Genomic DNA, 15,358 nt, shown 5'->3' with positions numbered 1-15,358 from the left:
TCCCCAGCTCCTGCTGATTCCGTAACGATCTTAGTTACCTGTTTCCTTGTCTATTGCCCACTTCTCCCAGTAAACTGAAAGCCCTGTGAGGGCGGGGATTTGTCTGCGTTATTCCCTGCTGTCTCCGCAGGGCCTAGAAGAGAGTCTGTGCACGGTAGGCGCTAATGCAAGTTAGCAGAGTTCACGGAAGGCAGAAACGACAAGGGGGCTGTGAGCTACCAAGGTCAGTGGACAAGCACATTGAAAAATAGGGAGGTCTCATTTAAAAATATTTATGACTGTCACTGCCTTGCTACAGAGAAATCTGGAGAAACAAACACAAATGTTATCTGGGATTGGAGGGAATATTCCTTTGTACGTTACTGAACTCTGTAGCCATCCAGTGTTTTACTCTGAGATTGTACTTCTTTTCACTCTTCTTGTTTTTTATAATCACAGAAGCAATACATGAATGTGGTACCACATTCAAACGAAGATACGTATAGAGTAGAAAGTAAAATCCATTCGCCAGACAGCACCCCTCAGCCCGCCCTGAAGTCCATGAATGCCCCTTTCATCAGAGCCCCTGCCCCCCAGGTTATACCTGATGCCCCCACGTCCACCCTCAGACCATAGAGGTGGAGGCCCAGGGTCAGGCGAGTGGGGGTGCAGGCCTCAGAGAGGTCTGGGTCTCCTCCCCAGATTGGTTAAGCCCAGAACCTCCCCTCCCCTTGTGTCCTAGAGACACAGCCCAGCACAGGGACGACTCCCTACTTGGGCTGGGCCTGGCCCTGGTCGCAGCCTTTGCCCCACGGCTCCAGCCAAGCCGATACCCTGGGTACAAACATCAAGAAGGACTGGGTGCCCATCGCATGCATCATTCAAAATAGAAGTGATATTCAACGATAAAGAAGTGTGGGGAGGGCCCAGAGTTCTGCCTTTTCCCGCGGTGACGTCCATTGCTCTTTTGGAATATGCTTTCATTGTCTTTTCTCATTGTTTCAGAGCCACTGCCTTGCTGGTTTCCTAAGACCTGCCTGGTGAGGTGTGCCTGGTATGGGACAGGCCACCCCCGCCCCCCAGCCCCTGCAAGCACGGACGTACTTTCTATCTCTATGGATTTGCCCATCCTAGACATTTCATATGAATGGAGTCATACAAGATGCGGTCTTCTGTGACTGTCTTCTGCCAGTTGTCATCCTGTTTTCAAGGTTCACCTGAGTTGTAGCATGTATCCGAATTTCATATGTAGAAAACAAACTTGTGGTTACCAAGGGGGAAAGCGGGGGAGGAATAAACTGGGAGATGGGATTGACATGTACACCCTACTAGATATAAAATAGGTAATAAGAACTCACTGGATAGCATAGGGAGCTCTACTCAGTACCGTGTAATGACCTATATGGGAATAGAATCTAAAAAAAAGAATAGATAGATGTATACGTATAACTGATTCACTTCGCTGTACACCTGAAACTACCACAACATTGTAAATCAAACATTCTCCAATAAAAATTAATTAAAAAAAAAAGAATTTCATTCCCTTTTCATCGGTTCCCTTTATGACCAAGTAATATTCTTTGGATGGGATACCATACTTTGTTTATCCATTTTTCAATGGTGGACACTGAGGTGGTTTCCACTTTGGGGCTACTGTGACTAGGGCTGCTAGAACATCCATGGACAAGGTTTTGCGTGGGCGTATGTCTTTCTTTGTCTTGGTATATACCCAGGCGGGCAATGTCTGGGTCATATGGTAACTCCACATTGAATCATTTGAAAACTGCCAGCCTGTCCTCCGTTCACATTCCCGCCACAGGGTGAGAGTTCCAACCCCTCCCACCCGCCAACATGGGCTCTTTCCTGGCCTTTCCTTCTAGCCATCCTAGGGGCTGTGAACTGGCATCTCACTGTTTGGCTTTGATTGCATTTAGCGTTGTCCTTTCAAACCAGTCTAAGTTATAATAAAAGCCCACGCTATACTCATGGAGGGTCTTAGAGCCACATGAAGAAAAGAGATGGGCTCCCGTCTCTCCCGCTCTAACCAGCTGTACTCCAAGGGGATTCACAAAAAAATATTTTTTAAAGTGAACTATCAAAACCCTAAAAAGGAAACAAATTTGAATTCTTTCTCCAGCTACGGAAGGCAGAGTCCTTTTTGACCTCTGAAGAAACGAGAGACAAAAACAAAGGAAAAACGGACAGGGGGAAACATATAAAAAATTGAAAGGTACTAAACACAGTGGTTCTTAGGCCAAGCTTCACTTTAGAACCATCTAGATGCTCTTTAAAAAATACCCATGCCCAGGCCCTCCTCCCAGAGACTGGGCTTCAGCTGGTCCCGGTGGGGCCCATGCAGTATTGTTTTGGGAAGCCCTGTGGAGGCAGGTTCTGCGGTGCAGCCAGGACTGGGGTCAGGGTCGGGGGGGGGTGCTGCAAGGACCCTCCCCCTGTTCACAGCAGACTGTTTGTGTATTGGGTGGGTTATATCCGTCCAGCTGAGGTTAGAGCCAGTGAGCGAAGGGTGCTATCAGCATTGGCAGCAATCCAGCGAGATCCCAAGATCCTCAGAACTGGAGGGGGAAATGCCAAATCTCCCCAGGAACTGACCCGTTTTCTCAGGACCGAGCAGGACAGAAGCACTGACTGTAACAAAGGGCTGGCACTCCTCGAGCTCCTCCCTCAAACCTGGCCCTCACTGCTTTTTCCACTGGTGTCCTAGGAGGCACTGATGAGAAAACTGAGGATCAGAGAGGGTGAGTGACTCACCCAGGGTCACACAGCTTGTAAGGAAAGAAACTCAAATTCAAACTCAAGCCTGTCTGATTCCAAACCCTTGCACTGGACCCTTGTGCTGACTTTGCTGGAGTGGGGATGGGGGGTAGCAGTCTATCTAACCTACCATTCATCCTTCCATCCACCCTTCATCCGTCACTCCATCCATCCATCCCTTCATCCATGTCTCTCCATCTCTCTACCCCTCCACCCAGCCCTCCATCCATCAGTCCTTCCTTCCTTCTCTCTCTCCATCCCTCCTTCTCTCACTCTCTCTCTCTGTCCATACTTTCTTCCATTCATTCATTCATCCCTCCCTCCCTCCATCCATCCATCAAGGCTTAACCACATGAATGTCCTCTAGTTAGACATCGAGGTGGATGTCATCAGATACATATGTGTATCTGATGTGGCCCCTGCTTTCTCCCCGCCCTTGTCTCTCTCCCATGGCTCCTAGCTGGCAAACTAAAATGCCCACCAGAGCTTGGTGAGAGGCACAATAAGGACTGGTGGGGACTGTGGAAAAGGGGGAAAGCACGTGTTTAATCATTGCTATGCGGGACTGTGGGCCCAGTGTTGCCAGTGTTGCTCTCTCCTTTCCACAGTGCTCCGTGAACATCTCTCCATGTCATAAATGTACTTCTTCACGGCTGCACCGTATTTCATGTTGCCATTCCCTCCAGAGGAGAAGCCGGCAGCAGGCTGGGGGGGCGGGCTTTGGTGTCAGACCCTCTGGGGTTTGGGCCCCAGCTCTGCCAGCTCCCTAACTACTTTGAGCCTCAGTTTCTGCATCTGCAAAATGGGGACAGTGTACATGCATCTTGCACGGGGTTGCTGGGAGCTGACACAGCTGAGTGGCGGGCACAGGGCCTGGCAGAAGCTAGGTGCTCAGGAAGTGCCGGATTCTCTGTCCTTCCTTCCCCACGAGGAGGAACACGGCAGTCCCACACCCCCTGTGACCTTGGAGACTCATGAAACCACAGCTCCAGACTCCGGATTATGGCCTTTTTCACAAGTCCTTCCCTCATCCTGGGCCCAAGGGAGCCAAGCAGACTCCTGCGATGCTCGCCTCTCCCTGGGTCAGGAGAGCTCGTGTACGCCAATGGGACAGAGCCCAGGTCCACACCGCACAGGGGTGGGCAGTCCCGGGCGTGCTGAGCACTGGTGGGCGGGGATGGTGGGAGGCCTCGGGTCAGGCAGGAGTGGGGTTGTCGGGAGAACGCAGCCCAGAGGACCCGGTCAGCCCCAAGTAGGAAGAGGGGGGAGCAAGAGGCCGCCCAGCCTCATTCCAATGACGCTCTGAGGCCAGGTCCAGGCTCTTGTCCCAGATGATGGCGACAGAAAGAGAGACCACTGCCCCAAAAGAAAAATCAGAGAGAACACGGATCGGGGGCAGGGTAGAGGCCAGAGCTTCGACAAGAAGGTCTGGGAAGGCATCTAGCAGGTGGGGAGCGGGGATGACATCTGAGCTGAGACTTGGTGACTTTTGGACCCAGGCTGAGGGACAGAAAGGACCTGGCACAGGACACCTGGCGGGAGAGTGGCTCTTGAGAAAGGCATGTGAGAGGTGGCTGGGCCAGTTGAGCCATGGCAAGGAACTGAGGTTTTCTTCCAGGCCAGTGGGGAGCCACAGGGGCTCCTATGCCAGGGAACAGCACGCTCTGAGTTACCTTTTTAGAAGATCGAGTGGGTCCCCATAGGCAAGAGGCGGGTGGAGGCAAGGACAGCTGTGGACCCCACCCAGCTCTGGCTCATCAGAGACATGCAGAAGAGCAACACAGGCAAGCCAGCGGGCACCCCACCCTGTTAGTATTCGGGGTACGTGACACAGATGTAACGTCAACCAAGTGCCAAACTTCATTCTCCAACTTTTCTTGCTCAGTTGTAAATCGTACAGAACCGTGTTAAGAAAAAAGTAAAGCTCTCCTGTAGTCCTAGTACCATTAACATCTCGTCTATTTCCTTCCTCCCGTTTTTATACACATGTGTAGATTATTTTAATAAATTTCCTTTATTTTGGAATTTTTCCCCAACAGTTCTAATGTTATAATTTATTTTTAAAAAGACTTTAATTTCTCTAAAAATATCCCTATCACGGGGCCAAGAAGCCAGCAGGAGGCACCAGGAACTCTTGGGTTGCCTTTAGTGCACCAAGTTCAGCTGTCTGGTGGGCTGGGCTTCAGGGGGTGGGGTTGCCCCATCCTTGATCTCCAGGCTGCTGGGCACCCCGATGTGTACACAAGGCTTGGGGTGAGCAGACAGGGCTGATAAGCAAGGCCGTGCACTTATCAGCCCCAGCAGGAGGCCCAGGAGGTATCTGGAGGGCCAGGTGCCCACCCCACACCATGCCCTGTGCAGACACCCAGCCCCAGGGCACGCTGGACAGCTACCCCTGCTACTCTCGCTGTATCTGGATGGTCCCCAAACCTAGGGGGAGTCTGGTTCAGAGTTTACATCTCTGGGGACAAGCACAAGTGTGACTCAGCAGTCAGGGCAGGGACATGCTGGGGGGGGCGGTGACAAAGGAGAGGAGAATGGGGCGGGGATGGGGAGGCCAGAGCCCAGCCCTCTGGGAAGGGCAGCATGTGCCCTCCTGATTCAGGATTCTTGTGTACAAATCCTGGCTCAGCCACACCAGCTCTCTAGCCTTGGGCAAGCAGCTGAATCTTCCCCAGCCTTGGTTTTCCCATCTGTGAGCTGGGCACAGTCAACCTCCCACGGGTTGCTGGGAGGGTTCAGAGAAAGAACAGACATAGGAAGTATTTAATGAATGTCAGTTTTCATGAGTTCTGGGACTCTGAGGACAGCCTTAGTTCCAGAGCTGAGGGTAACACAAGGTGGGAGCTGCCTCATTTGACTGGAAACATGGGGTCCTTCATCCACAGGCGGGACTCTGAGAGGCAGCCGGCGGCTTTCGCAGGAATTAGGGTGGTTTTCTCACCTCCACCCTCCACTGCTTGCTCAGCTTTCCCACTGGCATGGGGGTTGGGGGCTCCAGGAGCTGGGCGCCCACCCCACAGGGGGCTATCACTGAGCACTTTGCCTAAGTCACCCCCTTGCATCCCAGTGGTGGCCCAGGGAGGGCGACTGTGGGGATTACCCCATGTGCAGGTGATGTAACCACGACCCAGTTATTGCCCAGAGACAGAGCCAGAGGTGCCCAAACATCCGGCCCTTGGCACTGCACCATGTTGGCCCGATGGGGTCTGCTTGCCTGGAGGCGGCGTGCAGGGCGGAGGGGAGGGGCGGGAGCCCAGGCCAAGATGTTCCACTTCAAGCTCCCGGAGGCCACAGAGCCAACAACACAGGCTTTGGAGTCAGACAGACAAACCCAAGCCTGGACCAGCTACGTTCAGCCACGTAGCCCCTCTGAGCCCCAGTCTTTCCCTCTGTAAAATGGGACTATTAGCCCACTCCTTGTGGGAGGGTTCTGACCAGGAGGAGAAGAGCCAGTACACCGGAAAACATCACGCGGTTCTCCCCTGGCAGCAGCAGACCCAGCACCCCACTCGAGGACCCTAAATGTGAAAGCACCTCAGGCTGCAAGTCCTGCCTGCGCAAGGGTGACATGCCCCGTGATGACTGTTCACCAGACCTGAACACACCATGAGGGAGAAGCTTCAGCTGCCATCTCAGAACTGCCCCTGGGGAGCCAGGTGACCTCAGGCAAATTCTGTGAGCACTCTGAGCCCCGATTTCTCCATGTGGGAAATGGGCATAATGATGACAGACCCAGCTCACCTCGCTGGTGTGAAGGTCGAAAGAGAGACTGAGTCAGTAACAGTCTCCACAAAGCCCCTTTGAATGAGACATTAGTATCCTGCACTCACAGCTAAGTGCTGCGAGAGTCTGAGACAGAAACTGCATGATGGACATTCCCACCTTCCTCCTTAGTAACCAAAGTCTTTCTATACTCCAGCTATATGCTCAGCTAAACCCCTGCATTACCCCCCCACCAACAGTTAGGTGTGGCCATGTGCCTAAGTTCTGGCCAGTGAAATGGAAGAGGAATACGCAATTTCTGAGAAGTCTCCTTGGAAATTCCCAGCTTGAGGTATTCCTTCACTTTCCTCCTGCTTCCTTCTGCTACCTGGAACTCAGACGCGATGGCTGGAGTTCTGGCAGCCATATTGTTCTATGAGATGGTCTTGAGAAAGTAAACCATGCACTAAAATAGTGCCATGGGAAGTTAGAAGGAACCTGATTCTGATGACTGGAGCTCTCATTTAAACACTGGACCTTCTGCTTCAGACTTCTTTTACATGAGAAAAAAAAAACTTGTAACTTGCTAAAAACCAGTTATTTTGATTTTTTTTAATTGTATGTCACTCAGCCTAATTTTTTAAGTAATGCAGCCCCTTTGAGATTGTATATATCCAGAGTCTTGATTGCAAGGAACAGAAAAAAAAAATTAAATAGGCTTAAGTGAAAAAGGAAATTTATTAGCTCTTGTAATGGAAAAGTCCAGTGTCTAACTCAGGCATAGCTGGATCAAGGGGCCCCAAAGATGTCACTAAGACCCTATCTTCACTCCTCAGCTCTACTTTCCCTAGTTCTGGCTTCCTTCTCAGACAGTCCCTCCATGAGCACAAATAGTCCCACCTCTCAACCCCACCCCCCCACACACCCTACCCCTCACCCCAGCAGCTCCAGGCTTATCTGCTCCCAGATTGGCTTCCCCAGCAGAAAGACAGCTTCCTTCCCCCAGGAGTGCCAGCAGAAATCCAGGAGGACTGACTCACTGACCCACACTGGGTCATATGCCTATCCCTGAACCAATCACTGGGGCCACTCTCACTACACTGTCTGCTGGGGACGCAGCGGAGAAGGGACAGAGCCCCGGCCTCAGAGGACGGTCATGGCCCCATTCCCAGCGAGGCTCAGGGAGGTGAAGGCCTGGCCAAGCTCACCCTGCTGGCCTGGGGGGGACCAGGGCCGCGGGTCACCCTTCAGCTCCACGGCAGAGCACCTCCCACCGCCACTCCTCAGGGGCCTGGGCAGTGGTGGCCCCACTCCCGTGTCTCAGTTTCCCTATCTGTGCAAGGGGGCCACTCTGAGCGTTCCCCTCGTGGGTAACCAACCGTCCGTGAAAAGCGCTTGCACAGCGCCTGAGCCGAGTCTGCACCGCGGACGCTGTCAGCAGTGCTCACCATCATCATGTATAATCATAGTCACCACATCCCCCGCGGGCACAGACCTCGGCCCTGCCGCCCTCAGCTCGCCCCTGCTCTGCACTCAGTGCCCTGACCCTGCAAGCTCTGTCCCTCCTGGGTTTGCCACCGTCCAGAGCCCTCAATCCCGGGCTCCAGGAGGATGTTTTTGAGTCCTCGAGGTCTGTCCCAGAGGCTGCCACTGGCAGATAGTGACAGGAAACGGGCTGGCCACAAGTGGCCCTCCCGATAACCCTGGCAGCACCTGCAACTCTCTCCATGGCCCCACGGCCCTTATCAGCTGCAGCAATGTCTCCTCTGAGCTGGGAGCCCCATGTTGACCTCCCTGACCCCTTGCCAGTGTTTGCAAACTCAGACCCAGCCGGAGGGAGATGGGCAGGTGGCAGGGGCAGGCAGGGAGGGGCATCAGCGGTTCCAGGTAAGAAAAGGGGACCCTGCCTGGCAGGATTCCACCTGACTTGACCCCGGGAACCCTGACCCTTCCCTGGACAGAGGCTGGAGGTCTGGACTACAGAAAGGGGGAATTTGCAAATCTCAGAATCAAAGGGATCGGAAAAGGCCCAAGGAGATCCCACAGGGACGCTAGGACAGAGAAGGTGGCTCCCGGTCACCCCCAGCCACCTCCCGAATCGGGGTGGCCCATCTCACTTCACAGCCAAGGGCTGACCATGTGGAGTTGTCACTGGACTCGGGGGTCAGACCCAGCTGCCCAGCTCCGTGCAGGTGCTGTGCTCCCCATGCATCTCCTCCGCCCCATTCCCTGCAGCAACTCTGACCTCTGCCCGCCCCCCTTTCCCTGGCCCCAGCCTCAGATCTGCCCAGCACACTCCAGCTGGGATGGATGGTCCCAGAACTCCCGCTGGTGTCCTCCACCAAAATCAAGTTCTGAGTGCTGGCAGGCCTCAGCTTCGCTGCTGTGCCTGGCACAGCACTAGGTGTGGGGGACACAAGGCAGACAGCCCCTGCCCCCCTGGCATCGGTGTTCTAAAGGGGGTGGGACAGAGACAGGTGAGGACGCAGATGAAGGGAGACACAGTTCAGCTGCCTGGACCGAGACTGGGGTCGGAGAAGGCCGCTGGGACAAAGACACTTCCGTGTTGAGAGCTGAAGGAGGCCGGCAGGTAAAAGCTGGAGGATTCAACAGCAGGTGCAAAGGTCCTGTGGTGGGTGAGCTGTGCCCAGTGTGGGCAGGGGCCTCACAGACCACAGTGGCAGCTTTGGCTTTTTCCTCAAGGATGATGGGGAGCCGCAGAGGGGAGCTGGAGGAGCCGTGACCCTCTGGCTGCATGTTCAACAGGACCCTCTACCTGCACGTGGAGCGTGGACTGAAGAAGGATGGGGCAGAAGCCGTGAAGGGGCCGCTGCAAGGGTCCAGGAGAGAGGGGGTGGCCCTGGACTGGGGCTGGAAACAGGGGAGGGGGCAAGGAGGGGAGGAGGGGGGCAGATGTGAGACAGGCTTAGCAGGAGTCGGCTGTGAGGGTGAGGGAGGGGTTCACAGTGATCGGAGGGAGCCCGGCTCACCCGCTGTGCGTGGTAGGTGAACGTGGGAGGCGGGACAGATGCACATGTTGCGTTGGGAGGCCGAGCTCCGCTCTGCAGGATTGGGGTGGTGGCGCGGGGAGGACAAGCCTGGCGTCTGGAGAGCGACCATCCCAAAGGAGGCCAAGCCGCAACCTCCGAGCTCTGCCCACACTGGCCTCCCACCAGGAGCGCCCACCCCACTCCCCCAGGTCACCAGGAGCCCCCGATGGCCCCTCGCCCCTGTGCAGCCCCCCTCCCCCGTGGCATCGACCACGCTGTGCTGCGCCGGCCAGGCCGTGTCTGTGCATTGCTAACCCCGCTCCCCAGGCTGCGTTCGCAGCACATCCGTCCACCGGGTCTCTGCTGCCGCCCCATCCCCACCACCCCGAAGCTCATCTCCCACTGACTTTCCCCTCACTGTGCCTCTCCAGCCACACTGGCCTCCTTGTCCCAGGGCCTTTGCACCTGCTGTTCCTCCTGCCTAGAACCCACTCATTCTCCGTCACCCCCGGTGATACGTCCTGACCAGTATATGAAATTGCCCCATCTGCCTTCGCTGCATCTCCCCCACTAGTCTGCATGCTTGCTGTGTGCCCCCAGTACGTTATAAACCCAGTGGGCAGGACTGTGTTTTATGACTATCCCCAGTGCTTTGCATGTGACCTGGCACACGCCACTTCTTAGAATGAATGAATGAGGGAGAAAGTGAGGCAATGAGTGAATGAACCTCCTCTCCAGCCTTCACACCCCCTCCAAGAGGCCCCCGTGATTCCCTCAGTGCTGAGTCGGGGCTCCAGCTGGATGGTGGGAGAGGCTGGGACCAGCCCGGGATGGAGCCCCTCTCCCGCACACCCAGACGTCCCTTCCTGACTTGCGCCGCGCCCGGCTGCCAGCAACCTGAGGGCAGGGGGCCTGGACACCTGCTCCTATGCCTTCTCAGCAGCTCCTGCCCGGGTTCTGCCAGCAGTGCCCTGCCTTCTCCAAGGAGCCGCCCAGCCTCTGCCCCCAGGGCCCTGCTCTGAGCACATCAGAGACTGAGCCCGGTGTCTATGGGGCTCAGAGGCGCCCACTTCGAGGGAAAAACTACAGACCCACTTTTTCTTTAAAGAAAACAAGTTTTATTTTTATAATCAGAACATTCTAATAAAAATATTATTAGAATCTGAGCTACTTTGCTTTCTGGGCCTTGACTCTGCCCTGGCGTGCAGGGAAGCGCCTGCCCGTGTGCAGCAGCCCCGAGGCCTCCCACTTCCCTGAGGTAGGTCTGCAGGAGCGGCCCGCATGCCCCAACCCCCTCGGGCCTGTCCCCTCATCTCACTCTCCCCTCCCCCTCCAGGAGCCCCATCGTGGGCTGTGGGAACTGTCACCTCCCCCGTCCCCGAACCCCCAAGGCAAGCAGATGTGTCTCAGCTCAATCCCGCAGCTGCTTGGGCTGGTACAAACACAGCAGGCGACACCGCGGGGGGCACTCTGAGCCTCCACCCTGCCAGCCAGGGCGCTGCGGTCCAGCCCCTCGGCCCGCAGCCCCGTCATGGCCGCAGGGAGGGGGACAAGCTTAAGACAACTTACTGTCTGGAGACGCCCACCCTCTGAGGGGCTTGGGCACCTGGGCCAGCAGACACCTTATCACAGAAATACTATCACTGGCTCCTCGGGTGTAGAGCCATCGACAAAAGCGAGTCTTTCAAAGTCAAAAACAGGTTTTGGATTCTTGGTGGTGAGAGTCTCTGCTGAAAAAATAGACTGAAATTCTGAATCATCTTAGTAGCAAAACAATGATGATAAGAAAAAAAAGTCGCAGTGCTTCGACGTAAAGGATCACGGCCAGCTGCCCCGTCGCTGGTCACTGGTGGCCCTGCCGCACCTGGGTGTCTGGGGGCCGGGGGGAGGGGGAGCGCCCCGGGGCCAGCATTTAGAAAATGGGAATTCAGGGGGCCGGTGATCCCCCCCGTGCACGGTTCACAGCTGTGCAGACAGAGCAACAACAGTCCACACACGTCGCGATCCTGGGCTTCCCTGGAGCAAGGCCTCTCTGAGCGGGACAAAGTCTCTGCTCACCCCAGAGGGCCGCTGGGGTCTGTGGAGGGTCTAGAAGGCCCCACAGGATGCTGGGGGGACCGCCCATGGGCTCCAGGGGTGCGGGAGGATGGGGACAGTGCGTGCGCGACATTCAGGCTGATCTTCAAATGGCTCTCGGTCACTCTTTTCTCTCAAAGTCCTCCCTCAAGGCGCGACGGTCCTGGGTGTAAAGAGAAGTGGTCTCTGGGCCACCCGGGTTGCAGGCGGGGTCCCGCAGGGTCTCCCGAGGCACAGGTGCGGTGTGCACCCCTGGGCTCAGCTGGCACTCGCCCAGCGCGTGGTGATGGTGCCGCAGTTGCAGGGGCAGAAACGGCCCTCACTGCATCCTGTCGGGCTGCAGCTGCTGAGGCTGGTACTGCACGAAGGCAGTGCCCGCGGGGGCCGCGGCTGAGAGGGCCTGGGGCACGGTGGCCGGGTAGCCATAGCTCACGAAGCTGGCGGCTGTGGCGGGCGAGGCGGCATATGGGTACTGGTCGTAGGTGGCCGGTGGGTACTGGGCGTAGGCCGGGCTGGCCGGTGTGTACTCAATGTAGGGCGAGGACAGTGACGGGACTGGGGCCGCCGGGATCACCACGCTGGGCTGGACGATGGCTTGTGGGTAGATGTAGTGGGGGGTCAGCCTGTGGGGCCAAGCAGAGAGGGTCAGGGTCAGGGTCGGGCGACAGAGCGGGGCAACACAGCTGGCTCGGGTGGAGTGGAGGTGCCGGAAGAGCCGGGTGATGCCGTGTCCCCCCTCCAGCATCTCTACTTCCTCATCTGTAAAATGGGTGCAATTACAACAATAATGGTGCTCCTACCACAGGGCCTTTGCACTGGCCATGCCCACAACCTGCACAGCACTTTCCCCAGAGACCCACAGGGCTCCCACCTCCCTTTTTCAAGTCTGCACTCAAATGTCTCCTCCGTGAACCCCTCCAGGCAGCCTCCCCCATCCCACCCTACACCCCAAACACCACACATCCCTCACAGGAGCAACACAACATGATTTGGGGGCAGGCGTGGGGAGTTTAAAAATGATGAACAATTTCAGCATCAAATCCAGCGCAAGCCCTTCTGGGCACAGGTCCCTGTGTGATCACCCAGGTCACATGTCCATGAAGCCAGTCCTGTCCCCCCACTTCCCTGGGCTCATCTTCCCAGCACGTGCCACTCCCTGCAGTGACACCTGCACAGTTTACTCGTTCACCACATCTGTCTGCCCTGACTACAACGTCAGCCACCCGTGAACTGACAACACAGACCCTGGCCCAGGCGGGGGCTCACTTGCTGAGTGAACGAAGACAACGATGTCGTACAAGCATAACCGCAAAACCGCAATGACGGTGCTGCGAAAAAAAGATGATGGCCAGAGCCTCAGGGACAAGGCTCAGCAGGCCGGCGGCCACGCCTCACGTGCAGGAACTGGCTGAAACTTCCCCCAGGTTGGCCTTCAGGTAACCATCTCATTTTACAACAGAAAAACTGGTCTTGGAGGTGCCTCGCCCAAGGCCCCCCGGGCATCAGCCTGGGAGCTGAGAGCTGCACCCCGCACTCGTCCCTCCCTGCAGGATGCCCCCGCGGGCTCCGTGCGTGCAGCCCTCCACTGTAGGGGCAACCCAACACGCCGCAGACAGAGAAACTGAGGGTCGGGAAGGCAGTACCAGCAGGTGCCCGCTCTGCAGCCAGCGCCGGGCCCCACGGCAGCGGTGGACACACGGCGGCCTCGGCAGGGCAGACGCCGTGGCCTCCAGCATCAGCCCCTCCTCCTCCTCTCGGGCCCGCACAAGTCACACGGGATGGGGCTGACGTGGTTACACACCTGGGGTCTGCCCCAGCGTCCCTCCACGCCTGTGAGACAGGCCCCGGACCCCTGGTCTGCCCCCCTTCCATTCCAAAGAGAAGCTGCTTTGAAAGAAAAAGGGAACCGTCTCCTCCCGGTGCTCCCGCAGGCCTGGCAGGGGCAGAAACTGGGGCAGCTCTGGGAGAGCAAGTGGACAGAAAGCTGGGCCCTGGAAGCTGGGCTCCCTGCCCCCGCCAGGCCCCTCGGCATCCAGCAGCCCTCCCTCCCGAATAAGCACAGGGGCTCAGTGGGTCCCGGCGGCACCCCTGGGAACAGCGAAAAAGCAGAGAAACCCGAGTGTCGTCCACAGGGACGGAGCAGCGTCCAGTGTCCCCAGACCGCCCCACGTGGCAGCAGGACGAGGTCCACGCTCAGCCCCAAGCCGCTCCCCTCCACGCTGCCGGGAGAGAAAGCCAAGCCGCAGAACAGAGATACTGTTTATGCAAAACTGTGATATTTATACTGAATGGTGATAATGTTCATGCTAAAAAAAATCACATGTGTATTTATATCCATGCTGAGGACGGGTGAGGTGGAATTGCATGGAGCTGCCATTTTTATGGGTCCAAGAGCTGACTGAGGGCAACTTTATGTGGGGCAATGTTCTGAACGCAAAGAAAAGGCCTGGAAGGAGGCTGTGTCAGGGTTGCACGTGGGTCTGAGCATCTCTAAAAGGCAAATGGATTCACAGGCACAAAGGCGAATGAGAAGCACTACTCACAAGAGCCAAAAAGGAAAAGCAAGCACCCATCCAGCACCCATGCACTGATGAATGGATTTCCAGACTGCCGCGTGCCCACGCCAAGGAGGAGCATTCCACCATAAAAAAGAATAACGCACTGACACACGCCACTGTGTGGATGGACCTTGAGGACACGATGCTGAGCAAAAGAGACCAGACACAGAAGGCCACAGACTGAATGATTCCCTTCACGTGACATCTCCAAAAAAGCAAACCCAGGAAGAAAGTGGTTACACTGCAGGGGCTTCGGAAAGCAGGGGAGGGGAGTGAATGCTACGGGCCTCCTTCCGGGCGACGACAAAGTTCTGAATCAGACAGTGGTGATGGCCGCACGACTGTGTGAATATATTTCATGCCCTAGACCAGCAGATTTGAGATTACGCGTGCCTTACCACAACAAACGCACAAATACAAGGGGCAAATCCTGAGCGAGGGGTGAACGACCCAGCGAGGAAAGAGCTGGGGTGGCGACGGGCACCACAGCCCCATGGATCCAGCAGCAAACCCCTGGGGGTGAGAGGCTGGGCACACCTGGCCTGTCCCAGAGGGGCCCCAGCTCCCCCCAGCCAGGGAGTGCCTACACCGGGTCCCCGCCTCCCCGTCGTCTGCCCTCCTGGGTGGCAGCACTCCTATGGTCGCCAAGGCCACACACTGCTGCTTGTCAGGAAGCCAGGCAGCTTTGGCCAGGAACCCTGCGCCCAGGCCATGGCTCCCACTCTCCCTCTCCGCCCTATTAGGAGTTTCTGCTGCCCACCCCCTCCTGCCTCCCTGGTGGGAACAAGAGCCCTGAACAGAGCAGGGCCTGGGTTCGAATCCCGCCTTGGTCTCCCACGCTGCAACCAGCCTTCTCACGTGTCTGCGCGTGTGCTCTGGGCAAGGAGGCAGCCGTGAGCAGACGACCCAGCCCCTGGCCTCTCGGCGCGTGGATTCCAGAGGAAACAAACACACCAACCCGTGAGCCAGAGCTGGGAGTGGTCGGGGGAGGCTTCTCGGAGGAGGGGGCAGCTGCTCGGAGCCCGAGCTCCTGGCCCATCTCCCCCACTGGACCTCACATGAGCAGGTGGTGCCTCGCCCAGGGCCGGGCCACGGGAGGGGCTGGACACGCGGTGCTGACCAACAGCCGGTGGGCACAGACCCCTCCGAGAAAGGGAAGGGGCCCCGGCTGCCCGGATGTCTCTCTGAAAAGGAGCCAGTGGAGACACGATGGAGCGCGTCTTGGTGCGGTGCCCACTGTGCTGCCCTGGGCATCATCAATGCCCCCACCACGTGAGC

At 56.9% G+C, this 15,358-nt stretch overlaps 1 protein-coding gene across 4 annotated transcripts in view; it reads right to left on the bottom strand.

Moving 5' to 3' along the window:
• LOC115844438 (RNA-binding protein 38) overlaps nt 1-15,358 on the bottom strand; it is a 94,847-nt gene that overhangs the window by 68,841 nt on the left and 10,648 nt on the right. Inside the window, exon 4 of one of the 4 annotated variants that reach the window (XM_030841475.2) lies at nt 10,796-12,145. The exons of 2 other annotated variants lie outside the window; for them this stretch is intronic. In XM_030841475.2, the coding sequence (XP_030697335.1) occupies nt 11,842-12,145 (304 nt within the window). In that variant the 3' untranslated portion in view covers nt 10,796-11,841. Of the gene's footprint in view, nt 1-10,795; nt 12,146-15,358 lie in introns of those variants that run through there. One more of the 4 variants, XM_060284790.1, reaches the window with a different exon arrangement.

This window comes from Globicephala melas, chromosome 15 (genome assembly GCF_963455315.2).
Source record: "Globicephala melas chromosome 15, mGloMel1.2, whole genome shotgun sequence".
NCBI classification, from domain to species: Eukaryota; Metazoa; Chordata; class Mammalia; order Artiodactyla; family Delphinidae; genus Globicephala; species Globicephala melas.
Note: the sequence above shows the minus strand (reverse complement) of the source record. Positions and strands in the feature narration are given on the sequence as shown.